Here is a 12,374-nt window from a genome sequence, read left to right as displayed (position 1 = left end):
TCGCCCAGGGCGGAACTGCTTTCCCAGAGCATCTTTTCCTTCCCCGCCGCCCTGTTGAAGGATCCCTCCCTACTTTTGTGGGCTAAACAAAGTCTGTAGCCGGCCAACCGTTTGAAAATATTGCACCTTGTTTATTGACTCCTGTAGTGTACGGCAGCGGGTGTGTACATGGCGTGTGGATATATTTAGTTATATATATATATATTATATGTGCTGAATACAGAATAGGAAACAGAGGAAAGCCGGTAACGCCTCCGGTGGGCCCCTAGGTCCCGGATTTGTTCAAACCCCCAACTTTCGATCTCGCTCCGCTAATTTTTCTTGCAGTTCTACGCCCCCTGACAATCTGGAGATCCAGGCCGAGGTATCTGTTGCGGAGGGCAGGCGGTTGGGAAAAGGAAAATGGACTGTGGTATGGCACTCCGGCCCCGCAAAGTGAGCAGAGGGTCGGTAGAGCCTGGGGATTTCTCAAGCCACGACGCGCGTTTTTCTCTCCTTCATGCTGTTCTCTGTCCTTGAGTTTTCCGCCAGAGCTCTGCTGAGGCCGCGAGAAGGGAGAGACGTCTGGCAGCCTGAGTCCGAGCCTTTCGCACTCTTCTTGGGGCCGAGATTGGGGCCATCGTCCTCCCGGCACCCAGCCAGCGTTTCTGCCTCAGAGATAGTCTCCATGAAGGCTCAGGCGCATCCTCTTCGCCCCAGAGCCCCCTTCCCCGGACTTCGCGTAAGCTGCGCTCCGAGGCCCTGGGGAGCGAGGCGTGTATGTATATATATTTTTTAACGAGGGGACCTGGTCCTTCCTTGGATCCAGCCTTTCTCGCCCTTCAGTCCCGCGGCGCCAGGCTGCGGTGGGGTCGCCTGCCGCGTTACCCGCCCGGTCCCTACCAGGCCCGGATGCCCTGCAAGGTGCCCTGAGCGCACGCGGCCCCCGCCGTCGCACCCTGGTGCAACGGCTGCGCGCCGCCGCCGCCCCCGAAGCCGGCCAGGTTGCTCACGTTCATGAAGGGGCCGCCTCCAGACGCACTGCAGGCGGGCTGCATGGCCGAGGCCGCCGAGGAGGCCCCGCCGCCGCCGCCGCCACTGCCACCGCTTGCCGGGTACGCACAGCCGTAGCTGCCGCTGTAGGCCGCGGCGGCGGCGGCTGCAGCGGCGGCGGCTGCGGCGGCGGCTGCCGAGTTCCCATAGCCATAGGCAGGGAAGCTGTTGTAGGAGTAGGCTCCCGCGCCCACGCTGTAGGGCGCGCCGTAGGCGGGCGCGCCAGGAGTGACGCACGGCTTGCCGTCCCGCACCAGCACCGGCACCGCCACACGGCGCGGCGGCGGCGGGGGCGCGTGCCCGCCCAGCTCCAGGGACTTGTCCTGCCGCTGTCTCTTGCACTTGTACCTGCGATTCTGGAACCAGATCTTCACCTGGGTGGACGTGAGCTTTAGGCTGCTGGCGAGGTGCTCGCGCTCGGGCGCCGACAGGTACCGCTGCTGCTTGAACCTGCGTTCCAGCTCGAAGACTTGGGCTTGCGAGAAGAGGACCCGGGGCTTCCGGCGGCTGCGTGGCTTCGGCCTTTCGCTCTCCTCTGCCGCCTTACAGTCTCCGGCTGCCTCCAGAGGTTTCTTCAGTTGGCAGCTTTCTGCGAAAGAAGCAAAACAACAGCGTCTCTTAGTTGTTCCCGGCCTCTCTGCGGCTCCGGTCCAGGAGCACTGTGACCCCTTCTGTTGGCAACGCGGAGCGTGCAGTAATAACTGCTTGGGTTTTGGGGAAGGTTTGTGGCTTCTGGCGCCGTGGGACCCTTCGATCGCCCAAGGCCCCTCACCACGTCCTCGACGGGTGGAGGCGCATAGTGTGGGGAGGGGTAGTTAGCGCGCGTTTATTTAGAACTTCAGCATCTGCGAGAGATTTCCCTGTATTAAATGTGCAGCTCGGCTTGCTAATGATTATTTTCAGGATGAAAGTTTGTAACTACATAACTCCAGTATTTGCAAATTCGGTTGCCTTCTTTTCCGTCATAAATAGCTGAAGGTGTGAGAGGCATGTTGGTTTTTGGCGGCCGAAATGCGTGCGATGTGCGAAAATCTTCCCGCTTAGCAATGTCTGAGTGTACTACTTATTGCCCAGGAACTGTTTTTTTGTTTGTTTGTTTACCTTTAAACGCCTGCCTACCCACAACTGTGTCTGAGTAACGACAACCGTTACCTTAGAAAGAAAAAGAAATTTGACTGACTGACTTAGTTTCATGTCGATTTTAGGCCCAGGGGAGCTGTCAGAGCACAGGCCTTGGCTTCCGCCACAACAAACCTCTTGGGGAAGGAGATTCTTTCGGCTCTGTCTCCTCACAAACACTTCGTTGGAGGCTTTTTTCAGTTATTCTGTTGCCCTGCCCAATTCACCTCCCGTCCTACTTGAGCAGACAGGATCTAAGTTCAGCGCGTTTTTCACTCAGCCCGAAGCCACGCAATCTGGGACACAAAGCAAAACGTTACAGATTTTCAAAAAAGGCTGGTTGCCTCAAGGGTGCGAGTGAGGAATGAATTATGTTCCCATGCGCTCTCCCACCATCCCCTTGCTCTCTGCCGGGTGCCAGGAAGCAGAGTTCCAGGCGGAGAAGTGAGGAAAGCACCCCCGCTAAAATTCTACCTAAGCTCCTGCGCCCTGCGGACACCAGGCACACAACCTGCTTGGACTACCTTTTCCGGGAAGCGGGAACGGCTGCCCTGGCCTCAAAAGACGCATCTCACGCTAGAGGGAAAGTGGGAAAAGTTGAGGCTCATGCCCCTCTAGCTCCTGAGAAGAGCTACAGTTGTCAGCACCCGGCAGCTGAGCCCACGTTGCTTATCTGCATCAGGGCAGCAATAACCTCCGCGGCTGCATCGCCTCCTCCCTCTGGGGGGAGTAGTTGGCGGAGTCACCTTGGCCTTCTCCCTCCGCCCTGGCTCCCTTGCAGCATCTGAGTTTTGCGGAGCTGTCGCTGACCAGACACTGGCATGACACCAGCCAGGAGCTAGAGGGGCGGGCAGCCGTGCCGGCAAGGTTGGCGGGCTGTTTGGGGGCATGCCGCCATTGCCCCAGATGCGTGTTTCCTTTCCCCTCTACTCACTTTGGCTCCCGTCCCTCACGACCTCGGGCTCCTCTTCATGTTCCTTAGGCCCGCTGCACGAGTCTCGCAGGACCGTGTGGACAAAGCTCTGGGGGCAGAGCCCCGAATCCCCGTGGCCATCGGCTGTAGCTAGTGAGTTTAAATAGGACAGTTTCTCGCCCTCTTCTTCCTCGTCTTCCTCCCCTCCGTCCGAAAACTGAGTCCCTTCAGCGGCGGCTAGCATGCAGGGCGCCGAGTGGAAGTGGTGCTCCAAGTCCGCCTGCAGGTGCGCGCCGTGGAAGTGCTGTTGCTGCTGCTGCTCCAGATTCAGAATGTCTTTGACTGAGAAAGGGGTGGAGGTGACCGGGCTTGGTAACATCATCAGGGCCACTTAATTGTCCAGTCCAAATATTCAATAAATCCCGGCGGGGGCGGGGAGGCAGCGCGGCGGCTCCAGCTCTCCTTCTGGACTCCGCCGCTGCTGCCGAGTCGGGCTTTTGACAGACGCGGTCCCACTCCAGTCTAAATCGCCTCCATTGGCCCGGACGTGGGGGTCTGGGTTTTGTTACAGCCACTGCAGGGACTGGGGCCGGGGCTGAGAAGCAGGAGTCCGGGGGTCGTGCGTCACGTCGGGGGCGGGGCTCTCGCTCCGACCTCCATCCCCATTGGTTCCAGCTCCTGTGGACCACACCCCTCCGCATCCACTGAGTGGGGGTGCAGCGGAGCTACCAGAAATAGACAAGGGCTAGTATAGAGTCTCGAAGTCTTAGTGGCTGCGGGAGAGGCTGCACTGCCTGGGGTACTCGAACGACCGATTCCCATCCCGACTGTCCGCATCTTCCCGAGTAAAGCCAGTTCTGGGAGGCATCCTGAGAACCAACTGCCAGGAAGGATAGCCCAGGAACCTGGTTTTTCCAGCTGCTGCGGAGGCAGGAAAACTTCCTGGCTTGTAAATACCCGGCACTGGATCCCCAAGGAGACGGAATGTTTTATATATCTATGGACTGGCGACGTGTGCGTTCTCGCCTTGTTGACTTTGCTCAAGCTGTTCCCTAACTCGGAAAGTCTTCTCCACCCTTGTCACCATGACAAGCCTGTTCTCTGAAGCTCTGCTCAAATGCCACCTCCTCCAAGGAAGCGCTCCCTCATCGCCTAGCCGGAAGTCATCTCTCTCGCATCTGAACTTGCAGCGCGTGTTAGTAATGGACATTCGTGTCACTTATCACTTCCTGCCTAGTACTATAGCTATATTGCCTGCCTGGTCTCCCCGAGTAAACCATGAGCCCCCGGAGGGCAGAGCCCCAGTTGCATTTGCTTCTGTAGCTTTTCCAGCGGCCTCACTGAGCAGGTATGTGAGAGACAGGACGACGGAGTAAATACTGACCTTTGTGGTCTGACAGCTCTTGGTTTGAATCCTGGCCTAGTCAGTGTTTGGCCTGGGCGTTTCTAAGCCTCAGTTTCGTTGCTTACAAAAAGACAGTAATACCTTCTTCAGGGTTGTTGCCAGTGATAAATGAGGCAAAACATGCCAAGATTTTAGTGCAGGGCCCGCTCATGTTAGTGCTCAATACATGTCATTGACTACTGTTCTGCATCAGAAATCAGTGTTTGTTGACTGCATTGGTGATGACGTTCGGGGTTGGAGGGCCTCACACACTGTGTAGTTTCATATGGTCTTGAGAGCAGGATCTGTTTTCACAAGGGAGGTGACCCAGCCATGGAAGCTGTCTTTTCCGTCTATTGAAATCAGACACCTGGGTCTAGGCCTTGACCATCGCAGGCATCTTTCTAATTTCTCCAACCCACACTTCTGGCGCCCTTCTAGAGCCCTGGTTGTTTTGTGGGCAAATCTGTGGTGTCCCCTGTGATTCTGGAAACCCAGCACAGATAGAGATCATCTTCCTGCACAATAGGCATTTGCTCACCACCACCTCTAGCCCACCGAGCAGCAGCTCCTGCTGCTGTGAGACCTACAGAAAAACCTGTCCTCAGTGCTGGCCTTGAAAAAATAGGGACCGATTTGGCCCAACCATGGTACGCCTCATTTGGCCCTAGCCGCCCCTAGCATTTTTTGGCCCCAAGATGGTACAGCGGAGGGAGCACTGGCTTCAGCTAGAAGGGGCAGGTGGGAGATGTGGGGACTGTGGACAACACCTCCCGGCTGCAGCGGACTCGGGATGGAAGTGGGAACGGGAGCGGAGAGCTGTCATGGGAGGACCCCCACCCCCCCGCAACGGCGGGAGCAGTGGGTGCCCAAAGCCGAGGAGAGAATGAACAGCCAGTCGCGAGGGGGGAGAGGCGGGGCTGTTCAGGACGGAGCGGAAATGGTGCGGGGAGTCAGCCCCTGGGGCCTCCTGGGGAACTGGGATTCAGCGCCGGCCACGTGCTCCCGGGAGTACTTAGCTGGTGGCGGCCCGCAGGCTGTGCGGGAGACTCTATGTGAGCTGGGCTTTGCGCCGGGATGACCATCCTTCAGCCGCAAAGGCGCCCGATGCCTTTCCGTTCTGACTTCTAAGATTATTGAGGCCCTGGGCAGAGCTGGTGTTTCCAGACCAGGCCACGGAGCTGCGGAGAGAAGAATGCGCCTGCTTTTGCTGCAGATCGCGAGTTGTTGGACTCAAAGATCCAGAAAGATGAGGGTGAGTGCGCGGCACTGCCGGGTGGCAGTCCTTGAGTACGTGCGTCGCGGTAGCAGACGAGCATAAAAGAAGGAAACTGCCTCCAATCCCACTCCTCCACCCCCATCCCGAGGACTAGACTGTCGTTGGGAATATTTCTACTGCCCGCTCGTCTCCTAGTTTAAAAAACTTTTTTTTTTTTTTGCTTCTTTAAGCGGTTTTCTTGAAGTGATATCAAGATTCAGAAAAAAGAAAGACAAAAGCTCCAGAAAATATCTGTCCCCAGTTTCCAACCAAAACCTTCATTTCTCCTTGCTACCTTCTCTTGCTTCTCCACGGCGCTTCGCTCCTAGGCCTACCCTAAGCTCATCCCCCAAATCCGTATCTTAGAACCCAAGGCCCGGGGTGCCGGGAACACCAAGACACGCCCACACAGCCGCTGCTGCCGCCGAGTCCACCGAGTCGCCTTCTCCCTTAGCACATGGAAGGCTGCCTCCTTCCCACCTGCAGGCCCACCCGGTTCGATCTCCTCCAAACCCACTATCACTGCTACCCCGCTAGATATCCTTGGCCCAGGTCTGAAAAATTCTCTCCTGAGGTCCTTGATCAGATTGCTCCTCGCAGGACGCCCTGAGGGATTGGAGACCCTTGAGGAGCCAGAGCGTGGGAGCACAGGCGAAGGGGCCTAGCAAGGGGTTTGTACGCCGCATCCATTTCTCTCCCCAACCGTAGCTCTGCGCAGGGCTTGTCTAGCTGGTGGGAGACTTAGATCTCGGCCTTAAGCCCTGAGCAGGGGCTGGGATCATCTGATTGTTCAGGTTCCCTTTGGTCCATTTGGTTCCCCAGCGGCGGAGCTTCCCTGCAGGAATACCCGCCAGGCCAGTCACATCTAGGGAGCCTGCCTGGCCTGCGCCCGCACCCCGACGACAACAAGCTTGTGCGCAGCCTACTGTGCGGGGCTGTCCGGAATGAAAACGCCAGAATGGTAGTTACACTGCAGCGGCGGTCGGTTCTTCAGTCGCTTATCAGAATGTGGAATCTGGTTCCAGCGCCTATCCAGTTACAATCTCATGCTAGGACATTTGCATTCTTTTGTCGGAAAAGAGGATCTTTGAAATCCCGGAGCTGTGCTCGACTAATAATAGGTTTTTGTTCCAGATAGATTAGCTAATTACTGTCAGATAAAGTACGTATGGTTGCATCCATGGCAGCGTTTGATTTTATTTTAATCGACTGTATCTGCCTATCATCCGTTTTGTCACATTATACATTTATACAAGTCTTTCTCCTCCCATATGTGATTACAGGGCACAGTAAAATGATAGATTCTTTGAGGGAAAGTGTTATAACAGATGCATAAAAAGGTGACAAAGAAAACTATACCTTTTGTGGAGAAAAACAACATGCTAATCATTACAGCAAACTTTATCAAAGAAAAATGTGACGGTGCTTTGAAAGCTGTAAAGTGTTCCCATAAGTTATTATTGTATACACAAAAACTGCTTAAAATACATATAAATAGGCAGAAAATTGATCACTTTAATTATATATGCTACAGCTTATTCCGTTATCCTTCACTTGTTTAAATAGCCATTTATTTATGTAGCCATGGCTACAAAAAAAAAATTGAAGGTTTTAGTGGCTTTCTAATCTAAATGTATACTATAGTCAGGAGTAGTTTTCTTTCAAGGCATGAGAAACCATCATGGGGTGAACTCTGCTAGCTAAAACTGTGTGATAACATTTTAGGCGATTTTTTCCATTGAAAAATTTCCTTCTTCCTGTCTTTTCTTTCTTTCTTTCTTTTTTTTTTTTTTTTACTGCTCTCCCAGAAACTTCATTTTCAATGACATCTTTGGGGGGGAAAAAAAGAGACAAGAAAAGTTAAAAAATTCCTCTTTCGCAAGAGCATTAAGTAGGTTTTTGTTATTTTGTTGTAGTTGCTGTTGGTGGTGCATGTATGTGCATGTGTTTTGATTTGGTTTTTAGTTGAGAGATGTTAGAACATATCCAGATTTGTGAGCATTCTAGAGGCTAGTGTTTTGTGAAAAGGGGAATACATTATCTACTTTTAAAGAAATGTCAACTAGGTACATCAGTCCCATAAAGTATTAAGCTGATCTAATTCCTCAAGAGGAACTTTCCCCCCAAGTTTCAGCAATTTGGTAAGAGAGATTTTTAAAAGGCATTTTGAGAATTTTAGCTTGTTTTCCATATGTTTGTATAAATGCCAGACTTCCCCAGATTGTGTATAGAATTGAGTTTTCTAAATAACCCACCACTTCCCTTCTCTGGGAGAAAATTTGTCCAAGTTCAGTAATCCCTGTAGCTCTTTGTTAATTTCAGGCCCTTGCCAGTGAAGCAAGTTTCGATTTCTCAGGATGAAGACCTTTCATATCTATGTGTATCTGCTTCACTCCAAAAAATTTTAAGTTAACAATATAAATAAAGCTTTTGTTATAAAAAAGTTGTTTTGCCAATAAAACACAGAAGTCAGAAAAGCTAACTTTGTTGAGTGAAAGTCAATATTTTTTCAAACAAAAACACGTAAATAAAAGATGCCTATACACAGACATTTATTTGTACTATTTGCGTGTGTTATTTGGGAGTGCAGTGAGCAGTTTTAACTTGGGGATTAAATTGGAATTCTGGGTGCATTCCTTAACTTTTTTTTTTTAAAGTGTGTTTAACTTCCTGTATCGAAATTTCGGTGTCCTTAGACCGTTTAAAATACAATCTGACTTCAGAAAGGCGGCTGCAGTCTTTAGAGAATTAATTCACTTAAACCCGAGCACCTCCTTGCTCGAAGCACTAGTTTCGAGGAGGGATGTGGTTATCATGCGCAAGAAGTAGAGATTTTTTTTTTCGTGACTCTTCCTAGCGCGATCTTTTTTACTCTCAACGGCAAACCGAAGAATCTCGGCCTCCTCGGACGCAGAACTCTTCTCCCATATCTCCCTGGGGGTCAAGTTGGAGCGAATAACTTCAAAACGTTTGAGAAGAAGAGGAACAGCAACAACACAGCCTTTCTCACTTGGAAAGAAACTCTTGCTGAATGAAGCCTTGTCGTTTTAAGTAACGCCTTATCCCGCCCCCATTGTATCCAGCCTGGAGTTCCCGCTCTCTGGTCGGCACCGGGAGAGCGATTCCAAAGGTGCACCGGGACCTTCCCTCCGTTGTTGGGCGATCTTATCTGCGGGCCTAGAGGCCCACTTCCCCTTGGTTCCCTGAAGCTCTGGGGGCACCCAACAATTACCACTGCCCTGGGATAGTCCCATCTTGCGTGACCCTGCGGGGAATTGGGGGTGGAAGAGCGTGGACTACTGACTTTGCTCCGAACGGCCGGGGACCCAACCTGGAAAGGACCGAGGCCCCAGGCGGCTGGGGCGCGCCAGAGCGCACAGGCACAGGGACAGAAAGCGTGACGCGCGCGGGGAGCCAGGTCCAGTCCCGCAGCTCCAGGTCTCGGAACTTGGCGGCCTCGCCCTGCAGAGACGCAGGTGAGTCGGGTCGGAGGTCAAGAGTTCGGCTACCTCGAGGCTGGGGTGTCTGTCAGGTTGCCAGGCCTCGCTGAGCCCTGCAGCCAAGGGCGCCGCGTCTCTCTGAAGCCCGAGCACTTCGGCCGCGCTGGCTGGGACCCGGATTCCCGGGCTTCTCCGCGCGTCTCTTTGCGGCTGCTGGCCAAGAGCCCGGGGCCCTAGCGAGGAGCCCCAGGGAGACGCCGGCTGGACCTCTGTCCTTGAACAGTAGGTTCTCGGATTCCGCTGGACCTTTCCTCACTCCCGCCAACCCGCGAGAAGGACCTCTTTACCTCTTGCAGCTTGCGGCACCCAGGGGCCTAGGAGAGACGCGAGGCGGGACCCCAGAACCTCAGTGGCCATCCTCCCCCTCACAGCCAGGCTTTCTCTTTCTTTGGGCCCATCTCTTACTCCCCCGCTCCACTCCTGCCCTTCCTCACTCCACGCTTTTCCTGACCACCCTCCCCCACCTCCTTTCTCTTTCACCTTCTCTCCCCGGCCTCCTCCTTATCCCCCACCTGTCTCACTCTCCCTTATTTCCCCACGCCCTCCTCCCTTCCCCCGTTTTATTTCATTCCCTTTCCCCCTTTTCAACTCCATGATTTTCTTGCCTTTTTTGTCCCTGGACCTTGCAGGTGTTTGGTATGGAGGGCCACAGACCCTTGCACCAGAGGTCCCCACTGCTGAGCCCCAGGCTCCCTCCCCCTTTCCACCCCTGTGGAATGTCCACTCTGTCTCAGGAGCTGCAGGTAAAAATGCCCAGGCACCCTCGGGTGTGTGATAGTGATGCTCCTCTTTACCCTTGGAGCCTGTGGGACTTCTCCCACCTCCCAGCCCCCAACCCCCAGCAGCCTCAGCTATGGGTCCTGATGAGCCTGTGGGGCTCCAGATGGCGAGCTTGGCCACCCTCCCCGTGGAAATTCCCACTGCAGGCAGATCCTGCAGAGCCTCCGTTTCCTTCTATTGTGGCAGCCTGGAGAGGATCACAGCAGAGTTGAAGATGGCCATAAGGCCTGGGCCCCAAGCATCCCTTGAGAGCACAGATGGGGGCTCCCAGACCAGGGTTGACCCCCTCCCCCACTCCACACAGGCTAGAGCAGGTTGGAATGACCTTCTCTCCTCTTTTTTTCCTGCCAATCCTACTAGATTAAGGGGCCATTTAGCCTTGGAATCACCTCAGCTGGGAAGTGTTTCAGGGACTGCCTTAAAACACAGGGGACTAAATCTGGGAGAGGACAGGGGGGCCCTGGCTCTCACACTAGCCAGCAGGGGCACCCTGAGGACTCCTGGCCTACCTCGCTGCTTTGGGGCCAGTGGGACAACTGAGACACTGCCTTTTGGAGAAGAGACAGGGTCCCCAGCTGCAAGGTAGGGCAGCCGGCAACTTCTACCCTTTTACCTCCCATCTGCAACTACATTTCTGAGGGTGCATTACTCTAATAAATATGGGTTTCCAACAGATAGATGCAGACCTCCCTCACATATATGTTTCTATGGATATATCTTTCTCTTTAAATGAAAAGGAAGGTGACTTCCTGTGTGAAGACGACAGTATGTGCACAGGTGGATAGGCAGGGGGAAGAAGGCATGCAGGACTCCCCATAAATGTAGCTTCCACAGTAGAGTGTGGTCAAAACAGGAGGGCTGGGCTAACACTCATTCTGAATTCCCCTCCCTCGTTTTCCCCTCACAATGTGAATTACTGGCAGTGACATGAGATTTGGAGAGAAATGTTTATATGATCCAAGATGAGAACTAGCTTCCATGACAATCAGATGCACTATTTCCATACAGGCAATTTATGGTATCATTACAATTAGTCTTGTACAAAGTGGTCCCATAAGGACCTGTCTAATTTGCAGTCAGAGAAGAGGGAATAGATTTTATTACCAGAATTGTAATGACTGTGTGTGTTCTTGAAAGTAATAAAAACCACATTGAAATTATACTGCAATTTATACTTAAAAAAATACACACCCATTCACCCATTAGTATAATAGAGAGGGTGGCCTGTGTTTGTGTGTGTATGTAATTGTGCCCACACACAAAGCAAGTGAGCATGGATGTGGGCACATATGAGCATGTTACACCTCCTACAGCCAGTAAGCTTATAGGTACTCAAACCACACAAGCATGCTTGTGTGAGAGTTGGCACCAATGAAACTCTTCTCTGCAGGAGAGAGCCCACAGAGTGAGGAGACTGCCTTTGGGGTTGGATCCGAGGAAGATGGGGCTTTCTTTAAATCATAATCACACCTATCTTGGGCCAAAGCATCGACCCTGGAGTCCACCAGAGAGGCTTGGAGCCATGTTCTACCTATACTGTAGTCTTGTGACCTCGGGCAGTCCTTCAGCCTTGCTAAGCAGCAGTTGTCTCACCTATAAAAGGAGATAATAATGGTGTAGACTTTATAGGCCTGCAGTCAGGATTAAAGAAACGATAGAAGGAAAGCACTTAGAGAGCCCTCTTGTGTAGTAAATGTTCCTGTGCTGGTGGCTGAGGGTGGGTGTGAGGGGTGATTGCCAAACCCAAAGAGGGAGGCTGTGAATCTTTCCTCCACTGAGTTGAGATCAGACAGCAGTATTCTTGGGTGTCCGTTTTTTCACTTGGGGGAAAAAAAGCATTATTTATCAATCAAACTTTGCAAGGGTTTTTTTTTTTTTTTGGTCCCCAAACAAGGATATTAGTTCTCTTAATCATTTAAGTTTTAGGATATACCTTCAGAACCACCAACAGCCTCCCCCTCTCCCACTCTCTTGAGCCACAGCAAACAAATCCTGCACCCAGGCCAAGCTTCCCTCTCCCACAAATGCATCATTTTTTAGCTGCAGTAAACAAATCCCCAAAGTCTCATGTCATTGTTATCATGTTTAGATAAAGATCTGGCCAATTAGTGTCCTTGCTGGAATGTAAATAAATCTGCTGTCCCAGACCTACCCCAGTGGTGGGCGTCCTTCTCAACCAAGCAACACCAGCACTTTTTCTCTCCTTTTCCTTCTGGCATGGGCAAGAAAGTCTGGCCTTCAAATTCACATGGTTTCTAATCTCTGTGTGTGGACCAGATCTGCTGTGTTACCTTCTCTGAACCTATTTCCTTTTTCATAAAGAGGACTTCATGAAGACCACCTCACAGTTGGGAAGGAGCAGCAGTAATAATCGGAATAATACTGCTG

At 52.5% G+C, this 12,374-nt stretch overlaps 1 protein-coding gene across 1 annotated transcript; it reads right to left on the bottom strand.

Moving 5' to 3' along the window:
* Positions 1 to 878: 878 nt before the first annotated feature.
* Positions 879 to 3,446, bottom strand: NKX2-3 (NK2 homeobox 3). Its single transcript, XM_068961858.1, has 2 exons — positions 3,086 to 3,446; positions 879 to 1,621 (listed from the first exon to the last, which is right to left on the bottom strand). Exons 1-2 carry the CDS (start codon positions 3,444 to 3,446, stop codon positions 879 to 881), a joined length of 1,104 nt encoding a protein of 367 aa, XP_068817959.1.
* Positions 3,447 to 12,374: the final 8,928 nt, after the last annotated feature.

This window comes from Capricornis sumatraensis, chromosome 23 (assembly GCF_032405125.1).
Source record: "Capricornis sumatraensis isolate serow.1 chromosome 23, serow.2, whole genome shotgun sequence".
Lineage (NCBI taxonomy): Eukaryota > Metazoa > Chordata > Mammalia > Artiodactyla > Bovidae > Capricornis > Capricornis sumatraensis.
Note: the sequence above shows the minus strand (reverse complement) of the source record. Positions and strands in the feature narration are given on the sequence as shown.